Source organism: Mustela erminea, chromosome 2 (genome assembly GCF_009829155.1).
Source record: "Mustela erminea isolate mMusErm1 chromosome 2, mMusErm1.Pri, whole genome shotgun sequence".
NCBI classification, from domain to species: Eukaryota; Metazoa; Chordata; class Mammalia; order Carnivora; family Mustelidae; genus Mustela; species Mustela erminea.
The window spans coordinates 133,280,712-133,306,413 of NC_045615.1; the positions used below are offsets into that span (position 1 = coordinate 133,280,712).

The 25,702-nt window shown below is 38.5% G+C and overlaps 1 protein-coding gene and 1 non-coding gene across 2 annotated transcripts in view; one reads left to right on the forward strand and one right to left on the reverse strand.

Annotated features, from left to right (window-relative positions):
• GRXCR1 (glutaredoxin and cysteine rich domain containing 1) overlaps window positions 1-25,702 on the forward strand; it is a 132,430-nt gene that overhangs the window by 58,878 nt on the left and 47,850 nt on the right. Inside the window, exon 3 of the mRNA XM_032334201.1 lies at window positions 19,855-20,097. Coding sequence (XP_032190092.1) covers window positions 19,855-20,097 — 243 coding nt within the window. The remainder of the gene's footprint in view (window positions 1-19,854; window positions 20,098-25,702) is intronic.
• On the reverse strand, window positions 21,777-21,880 carry LOC116585400. Its single transcript, XR_004283598.1, has one exon. It is a non-coding gene; the product is annotated as a U6 spliceosomal RNA (small nuclear RNA).

A 25,702-nucleotide genomic window follows, 5' to 3' on the forward strand; every position in this document is an offset into this window, starting at 1 on the left:
TTTGAAAATCTGCTCACTAAGTTTTCAATTCAAGCCTGTTCCTGTGCTGTCCTTAAAAGAGGAAGTAAAAGAAACCAATTCATAAAGACAGAGAACAAACCAGTGATAGTTGCCAGAGGGGAGGGAGGGGGGTATGGGTGAGACTGGTGAGGGGGGTTAAGAGGTACAAACTTCCAGTTATTAAAAAAATAAGATGAAAATTCAGCATAGGGAATAAAGTCAATGATATTGTAGTAAGTTTGTAGTGTGACAGATGGTAATTACACTTAAGTGTGGTAAGCATTTGGTAAGGTATATAATTGTTGAATCATTTTATTGTACACCTGAAACCAATATAAAATTGTATGTCAACTGTACTTCAATTAAGAAAAATAAAGTTCTGGGGTGCCTGCGTGTCTCAGTCATTAAGAGTTTGCCTTCAGCTCAGGTCATGATCCCAGGGCTCTGGGATCCAGCCCCAAGTTGAGCTCCCTGCTCAGTGGGGAATCTGCCTTTCCCTCTGCCTCTGCTCTTCCCTACTGCTGGTGCTGTCTTGCTCTTGTGCCTGTGTGTGTTTTCTCTCCCTTTCAAATAAATAAAATCATATATATATAAAATATATAGTATTATATATCATATATATTAATAATATATATTAATATATAATATATAAATAAAATTATATATATATATATATAGCTTTGTACTTTAAAGAAAAAAGAGAGTAAGCTAAAGTTACTTGTGTGGGACTAGAGCATCATAATTGGAAACTTCTGGTCATAAGCATGGTAATAACAATGAAATCATTTCTACAAAATATAAGAGGAAGAAAAATGATATTCTTAATTCTGAATACTCCTTATCTGGTGAACTGGATGCAATGAAGCCTATATAAGCAGAGAAGCTGGAGAAGTTGAGGTTTATTTAAGATGAGATGAGGGTTTTGGGCGGCCAGAATAGCTCTGTTGGGAGAGAGTCAGACTGAAGATGAGATGAGGGTTTTAACAGTGATTTGGACTTTTGTATAAGATTTCAGTATCTTCAAGGTGCCAGGGTGGCTCAGTTGGTTAAACCTCTGCCTTCAGCTCAGGTCATGATTCCAGAGTCCCGGGATCAAGCCCTGCATCAGGCTCTCTGATCACTGGGGAGTCTGCTTCTCTCTCTCCCCCTGCCTGCTGCTCCCCCTGCTTATGCTCTTTCCCTCTGCCAAATAAATATATAAAATCTTAAAAAAAAAAAAAAAGCTTTCACTATCTTCTGTCTCATTTCCTTCACAAAATGGGGAGAGAAAACAAGACAGTGTAGGTGCCTGAACCTGACTCACTGTCGGCTCCGTGGGAGGTTTTAATTAGAAGCTCTTCTCTCCATAAAAAAGAGAAAATGAGAAAAAGGTGTCAGTCTCACCCATTGATAGTCATAGGAATTAGGCACATTTCCTGTGAAATGTTTGTTTACTCTCAAGGGACACAAATAGAATATGCTGTTTAAAAATTCTGTCTTGCGGCAAAAACGTGGAGAGACTTCAGGTTTCAGTGATTTGCAGGTTGTCATGTCCATAAGAATTGTCTGGGGTTCTTGGTGTAGAGTTAGGGCTACTGCTTCCTAGTCAGAATCAGTGGGGGTGGGGCCTGGGACACCCCCACCCCCACCCTACCACCACCTGGGCATGTGATGCAGGGTATCTACAGGCCTTATTCTGAGAAGTGATGATAATGCATCTTGTTTCCTATAAGAATTTTAGAAAATTTGATTTTCTTCTTTCCTTTTTCCTTCCCTCTCTTCCTCCTTTTCTCCTTCTCTCTCTCTCTCTCTCTCTCTCTGTATCTCTCTCTTTTGCTATGTTCAACTTTATTTTAGGAGCAGACAATAATACAATGATGGAAAACTTGAAGATCTGATGGTTGCCTTCAAGGTATTCACAATTTATTTGTCAGATGTAATGCCATTCATAGGTGATGTAGGAAAGCATAGACTGAAGGGTAAGGGGAGAATAGGAAGGTGCTTGAGAGAGAAAGGGAGCCATACAGCCCTTGATGGAAGTGCTGAGATGTGACAAGTTAGCGGAAGACCTTGCACCATCAGATTGGGGGGCAGAGATACTAGGTTCACTTCTGTTTTTCCACAACGTAACTGCGATTTAGGGCAAGTCATTTTAGATCTCTGAGTCTCAGCTGCCTCATCTTTCAAAGAAATAAGGAGTGTGTATATACATATGTATATGATCAGTAAGTTCCCAGGAAGAAGATTTGAAGAAGATTATTCTGACATTGATAGAGAGGAGATAATGCATGGGATAGAAAAATAGAATTAGGCAAGTCAGTTAGAGTATAGTAATCTAAACAGAAGGTGATGAGAGTTTAATGTTGCATGGGGACAGCAAGAACAACAATACCGATGTGAGAGAAATTCATAAGGACAACTACAGTGGAAACTGATTTATGATTGGGTCTGATCAATAGAGAGGAATGGATGGAAGCTGAGTTCAGGACCCAGTAGAAGATGAACACCCCAAAGTCAGAAATGGAAGATCAGAAGAGTATGGGTTTGGGGAAAGGTCTTATTTTAGACTTGCTGAGTTTGAGGTTATGTTAGGATTTTAAAAAATATTTTTATTTATTTATTTGTGGAGAGAGAGAGAGAGAGAGAGAAACAGATTCCCCATTGAGCTGAGGGACTGACAGGGAGCTCAATCCCAAAACTCTGAGATAATGACCTGATAGTTGAAGTTGAAGGCAATCGAATAGGTTAGTCCTTCAAGGGAGATAATTTTACAAAAGATATCAAAGATTCAAAGATTTAGTCTTTTTTTTTGGTAAAGATTTTATTCATTTATTTGACAGACAGAGATCACAAGTAGGCAGAGGGGCAGGCAGAGTGGGGCGGAAGTAGGCTTGCTGAAAAGAGAGCCTGATATGGGACTCGATCCCAGGGCTCTGGGATCATGACCTGAGCTGAAGGCAGAGGCTTTAATCCACTGAGCCACCCAGGTGCCCCTATGTCAAGATTTTAAGAAGGAAATGTTTGTTAGACTAGCTCAGGTGAGAAGAAAGGAAAAAAACATTATTGACCTGGGAGCCAGGAGCAGGAAGGTGAAAGCTGAAGGTAATCAAACAGGTTAGTCCTTCAAGGAAGATAATTTTACAAAAGATATCAAAGATTCAAAGATTTAGTCCTGAGAAATGCCAGTGATCAATAGCAGTTACTTACGCATGACCATACAAGATAAGGCAATGCCATCCATTTTGTTTGAACCTTGTAAGAGCGGGGTCATGTGGACGCAGGAGGCTTTTACCTACTATATGAATGTGAGAATCAATTTGTTATAGGTCATTTTACTACAGATTAGCGGAGGTGGGATTCACAACCTAGGTTTCATACCTCCAAGTTCAGAATTCTCAATACCGTGAAGTCAAAAGAGAAGAGACCAGCCAGGCATTCCTGAGGGCTTCTGTCAATTATTCTACTCAAGCCTAGGTGATATATGAGTGTAGAAATAGACTTTGTCCCAAACATGTGAAAACTGCTAAAAAGTCTGATTTTACCTAAGGTGGTTATTTTGGAAAGATGTTTATTTCTGGAGAGAAAAATGTGATCATTATAGTCTGTTGAATCTGGTGAAATCCTGGGTACTGTAACAGCTTCTTTGTTTGGTTATGACAAACATGACTAAAGCAAAACAAAAACAAAAAAACAAAAACAAAAACAAGAAAACTAAAACAAACAACAAAACAAAACAAACAAACAAAAACCAAACACACACACACACACACACACACACACACACACACACACACAGGAAGAGGAATTTATTTATTGGCTCATGTAAATAAACCATAGCCATGGCCGGGGTGGAGAAGGAAATGAAAATGAGTATACTATTGTGAACCTTTCTCTCCGTCTGCTTCTTTCCTCCTTTCTTCTTTCTCAACATTTGGATGTGATGAGAATACCACGCCTGGCACCTTCTATGCTTACATTCTCATGGCTTGGGTAACAGAGAGCAGGATGGCTTCTCTCTCCCAGGCCTGGCTGAAGGGATGACGGTGGCATGCAGGTTTGGTGTTTCCTTGGAAGGTGGTTGTTTTCTTATAGACATTTAGATACCATTTTAGTAGCAGCTGCCAGGCGGATGGTGGAGGACAGTAAAGGCAAGAGGCGAGCCTTTCCTCAGGCATGGCTAACATCTGTATAAGCATTTAACCACATTTAACCACATCTCTGCGTTAGTGGAGAGACGAATGTAGAATAATGATGCTCTCTATTCTGTTTTAAAGGTAGTTAGCTATTTTTTAATCCTACCTCATGCTTCACTGCTTTACACACACACACACACACACACACACACACACACACACATTTAAAGTACTTCTTCGTAGTCTTTATCTTTAAAAGATAAAAAGATTTTATTTAAAAGATTTTATTTATTTATTTGACAGAGAGAGAGAGAGGGAGAACAAGCAGGGGGAGCAACAGTGGGAGAGGTAGAAGCAGACTCCCTGCTATGCAGGGAGCATGATGTAGGGCTCAATCCCAGAACCCTAGGACCTGAGCCAAAGGCAGACGCTTAACTGACTGAGCCCCCCAGGGGCCCCCATAGTTGGTGTTTTTAAAATCATCATTAATTTGAATAAAACTATGTTATTTAATTTTAATGACAAATGCAAGTCTTTTGGTCTTTTCCTTTTCTATATTTTATTGAAAACAATAAAATGAGGACGAGTGAAATCATCCTTTGGTGATTAGTTTGAATGCATCCTATTTGTTACTATGCAACACTCAGCCTTCAGGTTTTCTCCTGGCAAGTGGTTTCAATTTAAAAAGAGATAACCACTATAAAACTATCCTGTCCTGGATTCCATACACCTATTGCAATGACCAAGCAACAACAACCACCTGCGTTTTCACCTTGAGTATTTTGCTAAGAGCAAATATGTTATTATATCAGAAGCTTGTTAATGACATAGCAAAATATTCCTTAAGTAAATATTTCCTTAAGTAACAATCAATCTGATAATAAAATAGTGTGGTTTTGCTTCTTTTGGTTTGCTTATTTTGGATTAAAAACATCACTTTGGAGAGTTTTCTTTTTTCTTGATTTTCTTCTATCATGCTATATTGTGTTATTGTATTACATTGGGAAGTACATATACTTTAGAATCCGATGGTCAGAGGTTTAAATCTTGGGTTGTTCTCCATTCAACAGAGACATGCTTAGTACATCTGATCATGGTCCAGACATTCTACTAAGTGTAGAGGCTGCAAAATTAAATAACACAAATCGTTCAATCTTAGGAAGCTCATAGTCTCATGGTAGGGGTGGGGGGGTGGCTCAGAGTGAATTCTGGGGGTGCAAAAGAGGGACAGTGTGTATCCCATTGGAGGGAGAAGGGGGAGAGGCTCCCTTGAGAAGTGCTGCTGGCCATGGATTGTGTCTGTTGAGAAAGAAGAGTGAACAATGGAGGAAAGTGTATTCTAGGCATAAGGACGACAGAAGAGAAAGTCAGAGGGACTAAAAGTCATGACATGTTTTGGTAAAAATGTTTTGCTGTGTCTGGAAAATTTGGCACATGGTTGGAATTTATAAATATGAGTGAAATAAACAGTTAGTGCCTGGCAATGAGTGCTATGGAAAACAAGGCCAGGGGACAAAATAAGAGCCACATCATAAAGGGCTTTATGTATTTGACCTTTATCCTGAAAGCTGTGGGAAGCAATTGTTTATTATTATTTTATTCAAAGAGATGACATGAGCTCTGGAGAATGGATAGAAAGGGTCTACTTTAGGGACATGGATGCCAGTTGAGAGGCTGTTGCAATCCAGATGAGAATCTGTGGGAACCTGAGTTAAAGCTATAGGAGTAGGGACAGAGAGGAGACAGGTTTGAAACATACAAAGAAAGAATTGATGAGTGCTTGAATTATAGAGTGTAGGGGGCAGCGATAAGAGAAAGCTCTGGATGAATCAGGACTGTTCCCAGATTTCAAGCAGAGGTTCAGTAGGAATAATGACAATGGGGAGCTTAGCTTCAGGCATTCTGAATTCAAGTGTAGAGGTATATCTGAGCAGAAATGTTCCATAGGTAACTGGATTTCCAATCTGGACTGTTGGAGTGAAGTCAGAGCTGAGGCTATATCCTTGAGAGTTTATTACTCTTCAGTTCGCTCTTGGAGATTTGGATGAGATCATCCACAGAGAAGGAGGTAGACCAAGCTGAGAGCCCATGGGAACTGGAGTTCTTAAGGGAAGAGGGGCTCTAGCTGAGCATGGAGAGGGAGTAGCTTGACATACAAGAGAAAATCTAGGAGAGGAGGCATTACTTATGCCGACAGGAAAAAATTTTTATGATTATGTGCCTTGAGCAAATTTATGATCTCTCTGTGACTTTTTTACTTTGTTGGTGAAAATGGAATAATGATCTCTGTTGCATTGTATGTTATGAGGTTTATAATGACAATAAATGCATTCATTTGACATGATGTCTGTGACATAAAGTTCATCAGTTTTTGTTTGTTTGTTTGCTTGTTTCCAGTATTGATCAGGTCACTAACAAAATTGTTCATGATAAGATCTTCCACTTAACGGGACTTATTATTTTGTTTAAAAATTTGGTCATATTTTTTTCCTAATAACTGAATCTCCAAAATTCAAATAATGAACTCCAGCTAGGAGCTCTGGTATCAAAGCAAGCAGTGTCTGTTGAAGAATATTTCCAGAAATTTATTTTCTTCCTTCCAATAATATTGTGATTAATATAATTTAAAAACACCTGCACTGAGGGGCCTGGGTGGCTCAGTTGGTTAAGTGTCTGCCTTTGGCTCAGTTCATGATCTGGGGGTCCTGGGATTGAGTCCCGCCTGGGGCTTCCTGCTGAGCAGGGAGCTTGCTTCTCCCTCTGCCCTTCACTCCACTCTTTCTCTCAAATAAATAAATACAATCTTAAAAAAAAAAAAAACCCAAACCCACCTGCATTTCATACTTGAATATGCAATCAATATCAAGTAAACTTTCTTTACAAAATTACATTGGTCATCCCAAATAGTATGGTATATACTTGAAAAAAAAAATAGGACTTGTAAGGTTTTGAGCATTATTCTTCACATCTGCTTCTGTGGGCTTTGTGTGCCTTACAATTTAGTTGCTTTTATTAAAGCAACCTAATTTAGGGAAATTTGAGAAGAAATGGAAAGGCAACATTTTCTTGCCTTTGAAATCTTATTTGTTTGTTCTCTTTGAAGCTGAACTGAAAAATTAGCTTGATGCTTTTGGGGAGAACACAGACAAATTCAACCTCTGGCTTTAGGTAGAAATTTCAAACATTTTCATTTGTGTTTTCCTTTTCATGTAACACAAAGTACCCCCCTCATTTGGTCATGCTTAGTGTCTGGTTTTCAGAGCAATTTCTGAGGCTTGTTTGGAGGAAGCAAAGCATATTTCTAGCAAGCAGTAGAAAAGACAGAGAAAACACACCGGATAGATAAAGATCAGGTGAATTTTTTTGAATGCACTTGCTTCTTTTTTAGTACCCTTTCCATTTATTCAGTAGCAACTTGGAGAATGTTCTACTTACAAGTAATTGTGTCGAAGGTCTTAGACGAACAATGTGTTTCATGCCTACCTTACTAGAATTGCCTCGTTTCCTGTTTATAAGGCACACTGATAAACACAATGAGGAAGATGGAGCTCATAACCAGAAGCTCGAGTGTATTCTTGACATCGTCGTACCTTTGTTCAAGTTGGATTAGATGATCTCCAAGTTTCCTTTCTGTTTTTAAGATTGTGTAACTTGCAGTCCTTTTATTCCTATACTCATGATCCAGTATCTTAAAATCTGTCTATCTATGGTAGGCTAAATAATGAAGTGGCCCCACCCCAAGCCCCGGTAAAGCCGTCTATGTCCCAATTCCTAGAACCTGTGAATATGTTACCTTAACAGAAAAAGGACTTTGAGAATGTGATTGAATTAGAGATCTGGAGATGGGAAGATTATCCTGGATTATTGGTTGAGCCTGATGTCATCACAAGGGTCCTTATGAGAGGTAGGCACAAAGATCAGAGTCAGGAAGGGGATGTGGCAATGGAAGCCGAGGCTGTTCTACCACACTTTGACGATGGAGGAAGGGACTAAGAGCCAAGGAATGCAGGTGATCTCTAGAAGCTGGGTAAAGGAAGCCAAGGGATTTTTCCCTAGAGCCTTAGTGAGGAGCATAACCCTGTTGATCCCGTGATTTATTCCCAGTCTCATTTGGGACTTCCAACTTTCAGAATAGCAAAGCTATTTTTGTTGTTTTAAGCCACTCACTGTGTTTATGGGAATTTGGGAATTTGGGGAATTTGGGAATATGGGAATTTGGTACCTCAGCCCTAGGAAACTAATACACTATGTATCTAAAATTCATATATATATCTATGGATTTTAGATACATAGTGTATATATGGATTTTCGATACATAGTGTAAATATGTGTGCATATATATATCTATGGATTTTAGATACATAGTGTATTAGTTTCCTAGGGCTGAAGCACATATGGATATAGATATAGATAAATATATAGATATAGCTATAGATATATCCTAAAGTTTCATATATGTCCTGTATTTGTCCCTCCAATTCCTTGTTCTCTACCAGATGAGATGGGGTATAGATAATATTCAAACAGAGTCAGTACTTGACCAATAGGACCATATAAAGATCTGAGTTCTAAGAATTACTCAGGTCAAATACTAGGGCCATCATAAGCTAGTTGTCTGACATTAGACTTGTCACGTACTTCTTTGTGCCTCAGCCTCCTCCTCTCAAGAGTTAGGATAATGAGCATACCTATGTTCCTTGTGGAATTGAAGGACTCAATGCTCATAAAATACACATATCAGCTCTGAGTGGCAGCTTCCAAGCTTCCCATAGAGGGATCCCCAGCAGTTTCTTCTCCTGTATGCAGTATTTGGAGTCTGGGGAAGAGCATGTTTAGAGGAGGTTGGAATCATGACAAGCAGAATAGTCTGGGGGACATGAATTATATGTGGAAACCCAAGGAGGAGGTAGGAATAAGGATTTGCCTGAGGCTAGGTCCGATTTTCTGGACTTCTGAGTTTTCCCTGCCTTTGTTGCACTTGGTTCTCAGTCTATTCTGGGACTTCCACAGAGACTAAGATCCCTTCCCTTTATCATCCTGATATTTACGGAACCATCAAGCTGAGGGGAGATGCAGGTATTTCAACCTCTAAAGTAGGTTCTGATCACATCCAAACCCACGAAAAGGGACTGATTATTCAGGCATTTTCTTGGATGGAGAGAATTGAGGAAGAGTTTAATCTTTCCTTGTTTGGTTTTTATCCATGATATGTATATATTTGGCAGAATGGGAGGAAAAAAGCACCTGTATCTTTAAGAAAGAGCACTGGGTTTTTGCAAAGTACAAAGATGAAAGGCATGAAAAAAATTGTTGAGGCAGGGCTATCTAGCCACTTATTATTCTGGAACACTTTCGTTCCTTTTCTTCTTGTTTTGTAACTTGAATTTTTCATAGGATGTGAGGGGAAGTATATTTTTTCCATGTTTCCATTTGTGGTATGTTCCTAATTCATTTGCTCCCTGGCTTTTTACTGTTGTAAGCATATCACTTCGGGATTGGATGCTTCAGAATATGATGACTTGGGCACTTACCTTGATGTCAGTGTTAATCTGAAGTGTTATTTGCCGAATAGCAAATAACAATAAATCATATCTGTGACAATGTCTATAGAAACCCAAATATTTCTATTAGAGGAGATGCTTTTGTTTGCTGGTAGGAAGGTGGTTTCCAGTAGAGGCCAGTTCCTTTTCTCCCATCTGTGTGACTGGGCAATGATGAGAGCTGCTATGTTTCTGAAGTATTATAATTTACAGTGTGCCTTCAGAAGCATTTTACATATGCTCCTACAACTCCTTTGTGGGCTAGATTACAGCCATTCCCATATTAGAGAAGAGAAAACCTAGTTCCAGAAAAGTAAACTGATTTCCCTAAGTTCATACAGCTAACCAAAGCATTGGCTCGAGATGGGTTTTCTTTCCACTATGTGTTGCTTCCCCCCAAAAAGTTGATTCAAGTAAGTAAAATGGGAGTCTCAGTTTCCCCCATGTAAGATGTATGTACAGATTCTTTAGACTAGATGCAACATCACAAACTCAGATTGAAAGGAGCAGTGCAGGTAATGTTAATGCAAGAAATTATCTAGATGTAAGGAAATGGTTATTACATGTGGCTTCTAGAGACATGTGCCCCTCAAGTGGGTAGTTGCCACCAAGCTTCAGTTACTGTTTTTGCACAAGAAGACAACAGAACTAATGTTATCAGATTCTGTTTTTTTCAAGATCAGACAGAAATCCAGATTTTCAAGTGAAATCTCCCTGTGTTTGATTAGAGCTAAACTGGCAGAGCTATGGCCTTTTCTAAGGTCTCTATTGTAGGGTAATGGGACACCTTCCTCTTCATGAGCTCAGATGTGCTGTAAAATCAACATCGTTTCCATTTAACTCTTTGGAAAAATCTTTTTTATTTGTTTGTTTGGTATGGAGAATTCATTAGGTTCATTGACTTTTCAATTAATGTCTAGGCCAATTCAATAATTGATTTGGACAAATAGATAATTCCTGAAGTAATAATGGAAATTCATTTATTTATAGGATCTTAGAGCATTACAAATACAAAAAACACACTATCCAGAAATCCTTGCCTGCAAAGATTGTGCTCATGCATCTCTTTCATGCCACCCAGGGGACACCCAAATTTAGAAAAGGAAAGATTTTTATGGCATCTAATATATATATTCTCCACTTGGTTGTTTTCATTCTTAGAATTGACGGCACATTCAGTCAGATGTAAATTGTAATTTTAGTCATTAAAGAGATCGATTGATTATTATTTATATGATTATTATGCGGGGCTCAATCCTAGGACCCTGAGATCATGACCTGAGCCAAAGGCAGATGTTTAACCAACTGAGCCACCTAGGTGCCCCAAAGAGATTTATATTTTGATCACTGTGTAATTATGAGATTTAACTTTGCCATTCTAGTTTATGAGGTTGATGACATATGTGAATTTGGACTTGGTGTTCTGTAAAAAGTTGTGTGCAAATTGACCTCCCACAGCCAAAGAAGTTGTGAGACTGAAGAGAAAGGCCCATAACTCTAGCTTGATAAGAAATAGTTTATTAAGGGGACCTATGGACAGAGGTCTTGGGCTGCTGCAAGAGGAGTGGATCTCCATAGCTCTTCTTTCCCGTGTAGCCTACAGACTGAGAGTACTGCTGGGGAGCCACTGGGGGAACTGTTTGAGAACAGTTGTGTGTCATAGGCATAGCTTGGATCAAGGACAGTATGCCTCCAGGGTGTACCTAAGGACCATTATATGGTTAAGCAAAAAGAAAGAATGTGGAGGAGGGTGCTGTGCTCAAGAAGGCCTCAGGTCACCGGATGGTCATCATGGCATTTGGTTGTAATGACAGGGGTGATAGTGTTGCTGCTGGTGTTGTTAGTAGCATTTTACAGTAATAATGATAGTAAAAATCCAAAGGTTCCATTTACTGAGTGTTTATTATTATTATGCATCAGGTTTCATGCCAAGTGTTTTCCTATTCATTAAATCATCGAGTCCCCATAAATCCTCATGAAAGAGGCATTAATATCCCCATATTACCAGAAAACTGAAATGTAAAGAAATTAAGTGACTAGTCACGATTATCCAGTTATTAAGAGGCAGATTCAAATCAAGTTCTTATTAAATGTGTGGAAAAGAGGCCAGAAGCTATTTATTAAGCATCTACTATATACCGGATCATATTTGGGGTTCTTAGTTCTAGTGAGCCAAACTAAGTTCCTGCTTTGTCGGGGTTATATTTTATTTGGAGGGAACCAAAAGTAAATCAATAAGCAAACATGATATAATGTCTAGGAGTACTAGGTATTCTAAAGGAAAGAATTGGGTATGAAGATAAAAGGCCCATTTTTTAATGAGATGATCAGGGAAGGTCTGTATGAGGAGGTGACATCTATCCAGAGATAGTAGAATGACATAGGGATGAGCAGTGGTAATTTCTAGGGCTGTCTCTGTGACAGACCCTCCATGGTATAATCCACCACTCAGTACTAGAACAATACAGCCCATTGGTTGGTTGTATTTAAGAGGGTTATGTAAAGCATCTTCTTATGGTAATAGCAAGGACTTAGGAAGCAGACCCAGATTGAAATTTTGGTTCTGGTCCTTTTCCCCTGAGGTATTTGGGCACCTTAAGTTCATCCCAAGCTTTCCTTCCCTTAACTGTAAAATTTGAATTATAATCCTTATGTCATGATAAAGGAAAATTGAACATGTCAGGTTCTAAGCACTACATGTAGATATACAAGGGTCATGTCATAACTAACGTTATTATAATTATTTTTATAACCTGTGTCTTATGAAGGGACACAGAGAATTTCCCTGGGGTACATCTGAGAACATGCGTACAGCTATAGGGGTTTACAGAATAGCATGGAGAAGGAGAGACACAGAGAGAGATGTAAAATTCCCTGCCCTTTGTAAAGGTCTACAGCCCTGCTTCCACGGGCATGCACCTGCTCTTTAAGATGGCAGCTCTGGAGCCAGGTTGGCCTATTGCCTGATAATCAAGAAGTCTGGATCTGGTCCCAGTTTGCCTTCTGATATGCTATATGGCTCTGAGCTCATCATTCCTCCTCTTTGTTTTCAGGTAGAGGAGAAAAGATCTCTCCACCTTCTCCATCTCAAAAGAATGTCTTTAGCCTGAAAAAAAAAAAAAAAAAAAGAAAGTAAAATGCACCTCTTGTGATGTTACTTCCTATTATATGTCAGAGCATAAATTAGTGAAGGGGCAAACCTCTTTAAATCACAAACACTATCTCACAGGCAATGACTTCGGTCTATAGCCATCTGTGTTTGGGCAACAACTTTATTCTGGGGAGGGAGTAATAAAACAAGAGGGCGGTTTAGTGGTTCATCTTGGCTCAGTGGAAACATGTGGACTTTGGAAAGGTGTACACGGGGTTTCAGGTTTCTAAATTGCTTAATTTTTAACTCTGTCATCTTGTTTAGGATACTTATTCTCCCTTGAACTTAGGTTCTCCATCTGTGAATAAAGCAGCCACAACATGTCAGGTATTGTGGGGATTAAATGAATGTAAAGTTACCAGAATTATGTCTGCCATGAACATCTTAAAATGTGACTTTTCACTTATTTTATTATGTTCAGTTAGCCACTGTATAGTTCATAATTAGTTTTTGAAGTAGTGTTTAATGATTCATTTGTTAAGCATAATACCCAGTGCCCATCATAGCTTGTGCCTTCCTCAATACCCATCATCCTGTTACCCCTTTCCCCACCCTCCTCCCCTCTGAAACCCCTAAATTATTTCTCAGGGTACATAGACTCATGTTTCATTTGCCTTTCCAATTTCTCCTCCTTTGGGTTTTCCTCCCCTTCTCTGTGTTCCTCCGTGCTATTGCTTATTCCACATATGAGTGAAACCATATGATAATTCTTTCTCTGCTTAACTTACTTTGCCTAGCATAATACCCTCCAGTTCCATCCATGTTGACGCAAATAGTGAGTATTCATCATTTTCGATGGTGAAATAATATTCCATCGTGTGTATGTACTCCATCTTGGTTATTCATTCATCTGTTGAAGAGTATCTTGGCTCCTTTCATAGTTTGGCTATTGTGGGCACTGCTGCTATGATCATTAGGATGCATGTGCCCCTTCTTTTCACTACATCTCTATCTTTGAGGTAAATATCAGTAGTATAATTGTGGGATCATAGGGTAGTTCTATTCTTGAGGAACTTCTGTAAGGTTTTCCAGAATGGCTGTACCAACTTGCACTCTCACCTAACTGTATAAGAGTGTTCCCCTTTCTCCATATCCTTGCCAACATTTGTTGTTTCCTGCTTTGTTAGTTTTTGCTATTCTAACTGGTATAAGGTGGTATTTCATTGTGGTTTGATTTGTATTTCCCTGATGGCTAGTGATGTTGAGCATTTTTTTATATGTCTGTTAGACATTTGTGTGTCTTTTTTTTTTTTTCTGAGAAGTGTCTGTTCATGTCTTCTTCCCATTTTTTGACTGGGTTATTAGTTTTTTGAATGTTGAGTTTGAGAAATTCTTTATAGATCTTGGATATCAGCCCTTTATCTGTAATAACATTTGCAAATATCTTCCTGCATTCTGTTGGCTGCCTTTATCTTGATGTCCCAAAAGTTCATTTTTGCTTTTGTTTCCCTTGCCTTTGGAGATATATCTTGAAAGAAGTTGCTGCGGCCAAAGTCGAAAAGGTAACTGTCTATGCTCTTCTCTAGGATTTCAATAGATTCTTGTCTCACATTGAGGTCTTTCATCTGTTTGAGTTTATCTTTGTGTATGGTGTAAGAGAATGGTCCAATTTCATTCTTCTATATGTAGCAGTCCTGTTTTCCCACCACCACTTACTGAAGAGACTGTCTTTTTTCCATTAGGTATTTTTTCCTGATTTGTCAAAGATTAGTTGACCCTACAGTTGAGGGTCCATTTCTGGAGTCTTTATTCTTTTCCATTGGTCTATGTGTCTGTTTTTGTGCCAATGCTGTGCTGTCTTGATGATCCCAGCTTTGTAATATAGCTTAAAGTCAGACAACTTGATCCCCCCAGCTTTGTTTTTCTCTTTCATCCTTCCTGCGGTCTTTAGGGATCTTCTCTGGTTCCATAAAGATTTCAGCTTTGTTTTTCTCTTTCATCCTTCCTGCGGTCTTTAGGGATCTTCTCTGGTTCCATAAAGATTTCAGGATTTTTTGTTCTAGCTCTTCGAAAAATGTCAATGGTATTTTAACAGGGATGGCATTGAACAAGTAAATTGCTCTGGGGAGGACAGATATTTTAACAATGTTTCTTCTTCCAATCCATAAACATGGAATATTTTTCCATCTTTTTGTGTCTTCCTCAGTTCTTTCATAAGTGTTTTATAGTTTCTAGAGTATAGATCCTTTACCTTTTTAGTTAGGTTTATTCCTAGGTATCTTATGATTTTTGTTGCTTTTGTGAATGAAATAAATTTCTTAATTTCTCTTTCTATAGTTACATTGTTAGTGTATAGAAAAGCAACTGATTTCTGTGCACTGATTTTGTATCCTGCCACATTACTGAATTGCTATACTAATTCTAGTAATTTTGGAGTGTAAATTCCCATTTTATTTTTTATTTTTGTTTAAGAACTGCATTGCTGGAGGTGTCTGGAGGCCCCTATATCAGGACACCTTTTCAAACCAGTGCCAGGCTGGACAGGCAAAGGGTCAAGTGGAAATAACCCACTGGATTTGCTCCAGCCTTAGGAGCCGGGTCTGCTCCAAGCTGATCCTCTGTCAGGGAGCAGTGGGGACTGATTCTTGGCCTGAATTCAGTGGCAGTTCCTGTGAGTGTAGGGATTCCAGAATTGCCCCAAGATGATGAGGTATGACCATTTCACAGTGGCACTTGCAGGACAGTTGCAGGCTGAGGACATACATTGGCTATTTGGTAACCTCTTTGTCTTGTTCCCAGCAATTTCCATCCCTTGCCAACACATCTACTTTGGCTGCAGGCTCTTGTGAGGCTTCAGGCCACTCCTAAGATTCATCTTTTTAATCAACGGAAAGGAAGAAATGGCCTACCTTTATTATTATCTAGGTCGGCTCTCTCAAAACAAGCAGGCTGCAAATCCCAATGGCTTCTCAGCACTGTCTCAGAAGCATCCATCTTTCATTATGTTATTCCCATGGTAACCCTAGGCAGGAAGAAGAAGGACAGCTAACCATTGAGTGGCTATTTTTAGATTTCTGGCCAGATGCTTTGACAAATCTGTTGAGGGGAAGAGAATGAAACAAATGTAGGAGAGGATTTTTTTTTTTTTCCAAAGACAATATCATTTAAATTCACATTATAAAACTATAATTCATATTATAAAACCTACAACCTCTAGGAAGATCTACTTCCAAATCAAACCAAAAAATTGTTCAATAAGATCTTCTTTTGACCATTTTACATAATAGCTTATTCTAATAGATAACCAAATTTTCTACCTTGATTTTATCCTGTGTTGAATGTCAGTTCTCAGACTAACAGAATTGGGAATAGGACTGAATATGATTGCTCAAGTTGTGGGCTACACAACCCTGAGGGAATAATTTATTTAGACTATGCTAATAATGACACCCCTGAGGCTTGTGCAGTGCACATTCTGTGCAACTATCTACACTGGTCATATTTCACTTACTTTTTTTTTTAATGTAAATTTCTCCCTTCCTCCTTAAAAACCTTCAGGAATTTCCCATTACTCTAAGGTTAAAGTCCATGGATCTTTAAAGTGGTTATAAAAGTACAACATGTTATCTATCCTGCATACCTGTCCAGATTCATTTAGTACTACTGTAGTTCTCTTTCTCTGTGTTTTGGCAAAAGCCTTTCAACCAGAGTCTTAAACATGCCATCTCCCTCCCATCTCAAGATCTTTGCACTTGCCTATAATACTCCTCCCCATGCTTACTAACCTAATATCTCTAACTCCTTCCTGTCCTTTAAAGCAGAACTCATTTACCAGAAAACACTTTCTCAACCTCTGAAACAAGAAAAGCATACACCTTCAATAGTCTCTCCTAACAACTTGTGCATTTCTTTCCCAGTACTTAACAGTTTATGAATCTATATTTATTTCTGTAACTTAAAAAAAAAACAACTATGAGCCTCAGGTTGTAAGCAAATGATATTGTTTGCTCACAATTATATATCTACTACCTGTCACCATGTATAGCAAATAAATGATTCTAGTAACTGAATAAATGACTAACAGTTATTTTAAAGGGACATAATCCCAGTTTCTTTTTAAGTGAAGCTGTCAATGTGATTACAGTAGGCTGCCTTAAAATGTAATGTGCATCCAAATTCCCCAGAGAATTTGTTAAAAATGCAGATTCTTATTCAGTAGATCTAGGGTGAAGCTTGTCATTCTGCATTTCCAACTCGTATGTGACTAGCTCTAGAATTTGGTTGTAGACTGAAATCACCTTAGGAGCTTAAAAAAATATATATAACAATTCTGAGATTTCACTCCCCGGTGATTCTGGTTTAATTGTTATGTACTTGGCCTGGGTAATGGGAATTTTTAAAAACTCCCCAGCTTAAAACCCCCCAAAACAAAACCTTCCCGGTTTATTCTAATCTCCAGCAATCTTGGAAATTCACTGATTCCAGGCAAAGCTCATCCTTAACAGGAGGTAAAGGGATATTTTTTTTTGCCCTTTGTATTAACATCATCCAACATGGCTACCTGATAGGGGTCCATCTTGTTCCTGTTTTTTAAATGCATATCTCTTAGAGACAAACAGCAAAGTGTTACCTAGCATTTATTGTGTGACCAGAGATAATCCCATAGGAGTTGGTTAATGTGGCAGCAGATTGGTCTGATCTTAAACTTTCCCACCTCTCTTCATGGGGGAAATTTATGTCTTATCAACTATTTCAAAAGTAAGTGTAGTTATTGAAAGAAGAGGAACATTTTGGTAGAACCAAATGCAGTTATAGTGGCCTTGCAACCAGAGGGACAATGCATACTTACTCACATAATAGCATCAGAGAAAAGAGAACTAGAGTGTACTTCCAAAACCTGCAGTATTTGTAGTGAGTTTGTTGATTTCCTACTTGCCTATAACCAGAACCTGAAGATGAGCATAGGTTTGGGCATTTGGTTACTTTCTCTGAAGATCAATACTTTTTTTTTTTTTTTAAATTTAAGATTTTATTTATTTATTTGAGACAGAGACAGAGAGAGAGAGAGAGAGAGAGAGAGCATGAGCGGGAGAAGAGGCAGAGGGAGAGGGAGAAGCAGACTCCCCACTGAGCAGGAAGCCCAATGCGTCTCTCAATCCCAGGACTCGAAGATCATGACCCAACTGAAGGCAGATCCTTAACTGACTGAGCCACCCAGGCACCCCGAACAAAGATCAATGCTTTTTAATCTAGAGCATGGTAACAACCCCCACTTTCTTGTCATTAATTACACTGATTTGTTTTTTTGTGTGTGTTTTTAAGTTTGAAACTTCCCCATTGTGGAGTATAATCTTTTAAGCTAGGTAGCTGAGCACAGTAGTACCTCAAGCCTTACACTGGTTGTTTTCATAGTCTCATTAATTAGCCTCCTCTGCAAACTTGTTAGGTAGATCACTTTTTAAAGATGACAAAATTGAGGCTTACTAGTTCACTCTCTTCCCCCAAATACACAGATGGCCAGTGGCAGAGTCCCCTTGTATCTGATGCTTTCTCCACCCTGGTGTTAACTCATCGTGTCCAGACCAAATTCGGCCTTCAAATATATTGGTTCACATGGTCTCAATGCATTTTTAATGAGGTGCTGCCATTTAGAAAGCAGAAAGTTTTCCATAAAAATCCAGATTTCAAGCTTATATTTAGAATAATTATGTCTTAAAAAAGTAAAATAAAAAACTGAAATAAAATCATCATATCTGACAATATTGAGTAACATGCCTGCCAGCCTGAATCTTGCGGGAAGCTGAGTAACATTTTTCTCTTCCAGCTGACTTTCTACATCTCACTGATACCTCTTTTACTCCTGGCCTGGCCCAACGTTGATGACCTGTTTGACCCCTCCAGGTCTCTGGTTTTTCAGCTTAGCTTCTGAACTCTATTGAGGGAAGAAATAAATTTTATTATCAAGAAAAAAAAATGACCTCTTCCTTGGTGAGGTGGAGACCATTGCATTGCCATCTTTATGATTTAAGACCTTCTCAGGACTCTTCATATTTGCATGTGATGGGCTGATTTCTTTGACTACAGAGTGGTGAAGCTTAGTATCCCTCCTTCTGATTCTAGTATTTAGCTATCTAGAGTGGTTTCCAGTCAAAATTTTGATTTCAGAGGGGTTTCTAAGTTGTGTGGTTGTGTTGCAAAAACTGTAGCACCATGAAAACCCACATATCCGTTGGACTCAAGGTTCAGTTGTATTCCCTTTAGTCTCCTTCAAGGAAGACTGTGGTGAAGAAGAAGAGGCTTTTTCCTAATGTTGTCAGGGCCTAGCAGTGCTGGGCTGATCATCCCAGGAACTTAGTCACTGATTTCTGATGTAGCAGGAAATGTAGAAAGCAAGATTTACACGTAGGGAATCTTCTTCTTGGTTTTGAGAGCTGTTTGTCTCTGTTGCAGTGTACCCGTTTCGTTGTTTCTGTTCCATGCCTGGCTCTGACCCACTGTCCACTAGGGTGTTGGTTTCTCTGCAGTCCCTCTGAGTCATCCAATCTTTGGAGTGCCTTCTCACTGCGTGTCAGAGCCCTGTCACTCAACAGAGTGCAGGCACATATGCTGTGCTGCTGAAAGAAGATACGCATCTTCTTATTCCCAGAAGATGGTGGCCCAAGGATAAGGCGAAGGATTTTTAAATGGTTAAAAGCTAACCTGACTGTTCTGTTACGTATTTCACTTGGGTTTAAGAGGCCAATCTGGTAACTGAACCCTGTCTAGGGAACATGAGAAAGATAATTCAACCATTCCTTATTTTACCACATGGCATGCCATGTGAGACATCATTGGTTTTAAGATATGCCGTTATTTGATATGCCATTGAGAACAGAAAAAACACTGTCAAGTAAATTATGTCATTTAAATTATGTTGATTGTTTTCCCTTTCTCAAGTACAGATTTTCTAACATAAAAGCATGTCTTAGGATAGACAAATATGACACTTCAGCTTTTATTGCATGCCTTTAATATAGAAGACAAGTTTCTTCTATGTGTCAAAATGTTAATTGTCTTAATAAGATAGAAGGAAGTCAATGAAAATATTTACGCTACCATGTTTTTCCTTCAGCAACCATCAACTGACCTAGAATTTGACCGCGTAGTGATTTATACCACTTGCCTTCGTGTGGTACGGACAACCTTTGAAAGATGTGAACTGGTTAGAAAGATCTTCCAAAACCATCGAGTAAAATTTGAAGAGAAAAACATAGCTCTGAATGGTGACTATGGAAAAGAGTTAGATGAGCGATGCCGACGTGTTTCAGAAGCCCCTTCCCTCCCTGTCGTATTCATCGATGGCCATTATCTTGGGGTAAGTACTCCGCTAAGGAAAATCTTTTTTTATTGAACCCAGCCAGGGTTGTTAGAAATCTGTAAGCCTATGACAAGGTGACTTGCAACGTAACTCCTAGGACTTTTGCTATTTTTTTGGAGCTCAGACCAAAGGGATTCAAGCACTTATTTCTATCCCAAATGATGTGTTGCTAACAGTGTTCATCCCTACAGAAGCATGGTGAGATAAAATCAGCATGAAATTGCCTTTTTTAATAGGAACACATTTTTCACTTGTTCAGTTGACTTGAGTTTTGCATTATGAAGCTTAGCGTGTGAGATACAAACTATTTTTTATTGCACATGAGAAAAAGGGAATATTTATAAGATACACATTTATGAATTCTCTTACACCCCATTATCAAACAGTCAGTTTCCTACCTAATGAAACTAAGATGACAGTCCCAAAACAAAATCAGTAAGAAATGAGGCCCGGAACCAGAATTTTATTTGTTTGTTGTTTAAAATTATTCTGGATTTTGGTAATGTGGCAGTGTGAGACCCAAGTTTAGGCTTGCTGTAGCAGAACAGAGCAAACTCCTGAGCATCAAGGAAACATGACTGCCTCGTTTCTTTTTGAATAATACTGTTAGCATAATTAAACCCCACTGATCTATGAACAGGCTCCATCACTAAGAAGCCCAAAAGAGGGCTCTGGAGAAGCACTTTAGAAAGAGTAAGAACAAAGAGCCAAGGGACGCCAGAGGTTGAGGGGGTGGGACTGACTCCCCCAGATCACTTATCAGAGAACAAAGAGCTGCCTTCAAATGGCAGATGGATATTTGGAGCTTGGCTTTGTTTTGCATTTGGTCTTAACCTTCAGCTTTCAGAGATGGTTAGAAAAAATCCAGAGCAGGAAATGCTCATGTTTTGTTACAGGGAAACTGTTCTTCTGATATCCTGGCTAGAGCCATCGCTGTTAGAGGCAGCCTGTCGTCTGATGGAAAGATAAATGGGGAGAAGCCATGATTCATTAGCTCTGCCTTCTGCAATTTTACTTTTAACTTGAGTTGGACACAGACTACATTTTGAAGAGGAGGAATTTAGATTTGAAGCATTGAGCCTCTTTTGTTATATTTCCACATGTACCCTTAAGGTCCCAGAAAGCCACAACAATGGCAGTGATAGTAACGATAAATTAATAATAATAGTAGTAATAACATTACTATACTGTGTTCTCAGCTTTATACATTCATCTCATCTAATCCCCAGGACAGCCTTAGAGAACACTTCTCTGCTCTACTCGTTGAGAGGCAAGATGGTTTTGTTTCAAATTCCTGCTCTGATACTTTATGTGATTCTGGGTAATTTATAAATCTCTCTGTGTCTTGGTTTTCTCATTTGTAAAAGGAGCATGGTGATAGAACTTTTCTCACAGACTAATTGTGAGGATATGACCATATATAATATATAGAAGTACTCAATTCTTGTGCTTGGAACAGAGTAGGTTTTTAATAAATAGTAACAATCTTTTGTTACTTAGTTATAAATCAATGGTAACAATCTAACTATCCTTGTTTTGCTAAAGAAAACATTAATTATTTTGCTCCAAGTCACATAGTTGGTCAAGTGACAGGACCAGGACTCAAAATTAGGTCTGACTCTCTAAACCCCTGCTTTTTTGCACATTACCTCAAAGAAGGGGATCTCTCTCTCTCTTTTTAATTGGAACATTTCACAGATTTGTGTGTCATCCTTGAGCAGGGGCTATGCTAATCTCTGTATTGTTCTAATTTTAGCATATGTGCTACTGAAGCAAACACAAGAAAGGAATCTTTGATACTTTGTTTGCGGATATGGTCTTATACCTAGGACATGGTTTGGCACAAAGTGCTCAGAAACGTATGTTGAATGGGTGTATGAATGTTGCTATACTTTTCTCTCAAATTCTTTCCTCCTCTCCCTATGACATTCTTCTACCAGCAAAGAATCTGCTAAACTTACTCCCCAGGGAGAAAATCACTGATAAGAGTGATTTTAACTGGCAAAATTCTTCTGATGATGTAAGATATTTTCCATTGTAGAATTTTAATTTCTGTGCAACTGCCCAGTTAAATTTAGTGGGTGACTGCCTCCTTACACAGGTGTAATATGGTTGGCCTTACCTGACATCCTGCTTTTCACCATACTTACCTTCTTCCTTCTTCTAAGGCAATCTAACAGGCAATGATGCTATTTTTCTTTGCATTTGATGTCTAGAGGCAGAGGCAATGGACAAAAGAAACAGGGTGCAGTGGCCTAGAGAAGGAAAGATCACACAGGTGTTAATTACCTTGTTGATTCTGCCATTTAAAGCTAATGCCCCAAATCTGGAAATAGACCAGAGACAGAGATTTTGTTTTCCTCTTTCTTTTTTCTTATAAATGGATAATTCTTCAAAATCTATAATTTGAAATGGAGGTAAGCACTCCAGAAAACAACTTCTACAACAGTTTCTCCTCCTACCACAAAAGTGTCTTGATTTTAAATTCCAGGGCACATTTGTAAATGGAAGACATTGCTGGAATCATAGAGCCTTCTCCCTGCAGTATTCATTCATCTGAAATGGAAGGATGCCCTCTGCTGGGTTTTGGCACATGGTGAAACATAATTTTTAGGGAGGAAAAGAAGCTGATGTTGGTAATTTCCTTAACATCTGTGATATTTTAAACAGTCACATGAAACCACTTGATTTAGTTTAAATTTAGATGAGAGAGAAAAATTGAGATGTATGAATCATCTGTGCAATACAACTTTTTTTTTTTTTTTTTTTTTTTTTTTTTTTAAGGAGGGAGAGAAAGAACTAGAGAGGGCCAGAGACTGAGGTAGATAGGGACAGAAATAGGCCCATGGAGGTAGTGAGATGGGATGGGGAGAGCATGAGACCATTTTGTAGCTCCCTTACTTCCCTGCCATCATTTCCACCAAAGCCAGGGATGGGTGGCACCAAGGGGATTCACTGATCTTCACTGAGGGGAAGATCGCAGAGTTCAATGGGCGAGAGCAGAAGAATTGACAAAAATGCTGAGCTTTTTTTCCCTGACAACTTTGGATCCCAGCCAAACTTCTATGTAAAGATGAAAGCAGTGAAATAGTCAAGGGAAAGAAATTACTTTAGAAAACAAAGCTCCTCAGCCCTGAGATGCTCCATCAGGAGACGATGGGTCAGTCAAAGAGTTGGAGGCTGAGAAGGTTAAAGGAGAAGCAAGTTCAACTTGAAGCTTGCTTAAAGCCATTGTCCTGTTGCTTTGGCATTGGGAGATCTTTACACAAAAAGATTGCATTTCAATTGTTCGGACAAAGATGATCTTGGAAATTCTAGTAGGAAATAGGTTAGAAGTACTATCTTAATTCTAGACCAACCATAAAACTTTATAGTACAAATCCGTGAAACCTACATTGGAACTGAGCTATAAAACATGGAATGAATCAGAGTGGGGACTCTGGTAACAGAGAGGAATGGAAGGACTGTGGATCTAGACAGGTGTTTTAAACTAGCTGATGTTGAGCTGTGACTGATTTATAATTCCGTATCCATCGAAAGTTCTGGGTTTTTCTTTCTTTTTTTCTTTTTCTTTTTTTCAGCTTAAGAATGAAGGAATTGCTATTGAGTACATGTAGTTTATACATGAGAAATACAGACTCTAGGCATGTTTTTAGAGACAACTTGCAGAACTTCTCTGCAGAAATGGCCTCTAAGGAATGTCTGCCACAATCAGAAAGTGGCTGGCTCTCTAGAAATGCTATCTTTGGTTCTCTCTGGCAAGACAGATGATTTGTTCTCTGGCCCCTTTTTCTACTTAATTCTGTTCCTAAGTAAAGCCTTGAGTGAGTGTATCTGTGGTTACTGAATCAGTCACATATGTAAACAATGAGGGAAAATGGGAAATGTGGTTTTTAGCTTTCTGGCCTCTACAGTATAGGAAGACATTCTAGAAGGTGACTGGATTGGTTATGAAGTGAGCCAAACCATAGTATCTGCCAGATAGGCTGTTTTCATTTATTTTGTTTTGTTTTAACCAGAATATTGAGGTACATTTTAAGTATAATAAACTGTATCCATTTAACTTATAATTTGATGAGTTTTAGCAGATATGTACACTCATAAATGTATAAACACGTTTGAGATCAGAGCATTTCCATAACTCCCCAATATTCCTCATGTCATTTGGCAATCTCTGCCTCCAACCTACATCTCCTGGTGATCATTGATCGTTCTGTCAATATAGTTTTCTATTCCTTTAATGACTTTGTCTGGTTTTGGTGTCAGGGTAATGATGACCTCATCAAGTGAGTTTGGAAGTGCTCTACCTTCTGCAATTTCAATTTCTTATTCTCTTTATTGCTTGGTGTAGAGCATTAAATCATTTGACATAATTTTCCCTTTATGTGAAGGACTTCTTATATGCTACTATTTTAGTGTGGGTCTACTGTAGATGAATTCTTTTAGCATATTTATGCCTGAAAAGTTTTTATCTCACCTTTGATTTTACAAGATATTTTTGCTGGGTATAGAATTCTAGGTTAAAAATTTTTTTTTCTTTCCTTTTAGTACTTAAGAGACATTGCTTTGTCTTCCTGTTTGCATAATTCCGATAAATTATATGCTGTCATCCTTATCTTTGTTCCCTGTATGTGTATCTTTTCACATTGGTGCTTTCAAGATTCTTCTTTTTGGGATGTCTGTGTGACTCAGTAAGTTAAGGGTCCTGGGATCCTGACCCACATCAGGCTCCTTGCTCAGTGGGAAGCCTGCTTCTCCCACTGCCTGCTGCTCCCCCTGCTTGTGCTCTCTCTCTGACAAATAAATAAATACTATCTTAAAAACAGATTTTTTTTTCATCATTGGATTTGAGAAACTTGATTATGATATATTTTGGTATAGTTTTTTTCATGTTTCTTTTGCCCAGAGTTCATTGAGATCCTTGGATTTTTTTTCTTTTTAAAAAATCAAATTTGGTAAACTTTTAGCCATTATTTTTTCAAATAAGATTTAGGGTTTCCCCCCCTTCTCTTCTTTTCAGGCACTTTACTTACATACATATTAGGCTGCTTGAAGTTGTTCCAAAGTTCACTTTATTTCTTCTTGGATTATTTCTCTTGCTATGTCTCCTAGATCCCTAATCTTTTCTCGTAAAATATCTAATCTTTTGTTAATCCTATCCAGATTTTTTTAAATCTCAGGCATTGTAATTTTATCTTTAGACACCTATTTTTTTTAAAATATATATTCCATGTCTCTACTTAGCACATTCAATATTTATTCTAGCTTTCTTTTTAACATATGGGATATCAGTATAATAGCTTATTTTAATCTTCTTGTCTGACAATTCTAATATCTATGTCAGTTCTGAGTTGGTTTCAGTGGATTGATTTTTCTCCTCATTGTGAGTCGTATTTTCTACTTCTTTGATTGCCTGGTAATCTTTTATTGGATTTTGCATATTGTGAATGTGACCTGGGTGGGTTAAAGTAGTCCTTGTTGGAATATTTTTGTATTCCTATAAATATTCTTAAACTTTTTGCTGGGATGCAGTTAAGTTAGTTGGAAAAATCTGCTATTAAAGGTTTTGTTTTTAAGGTTTTCTAGAGAGAGCCAGAATAGT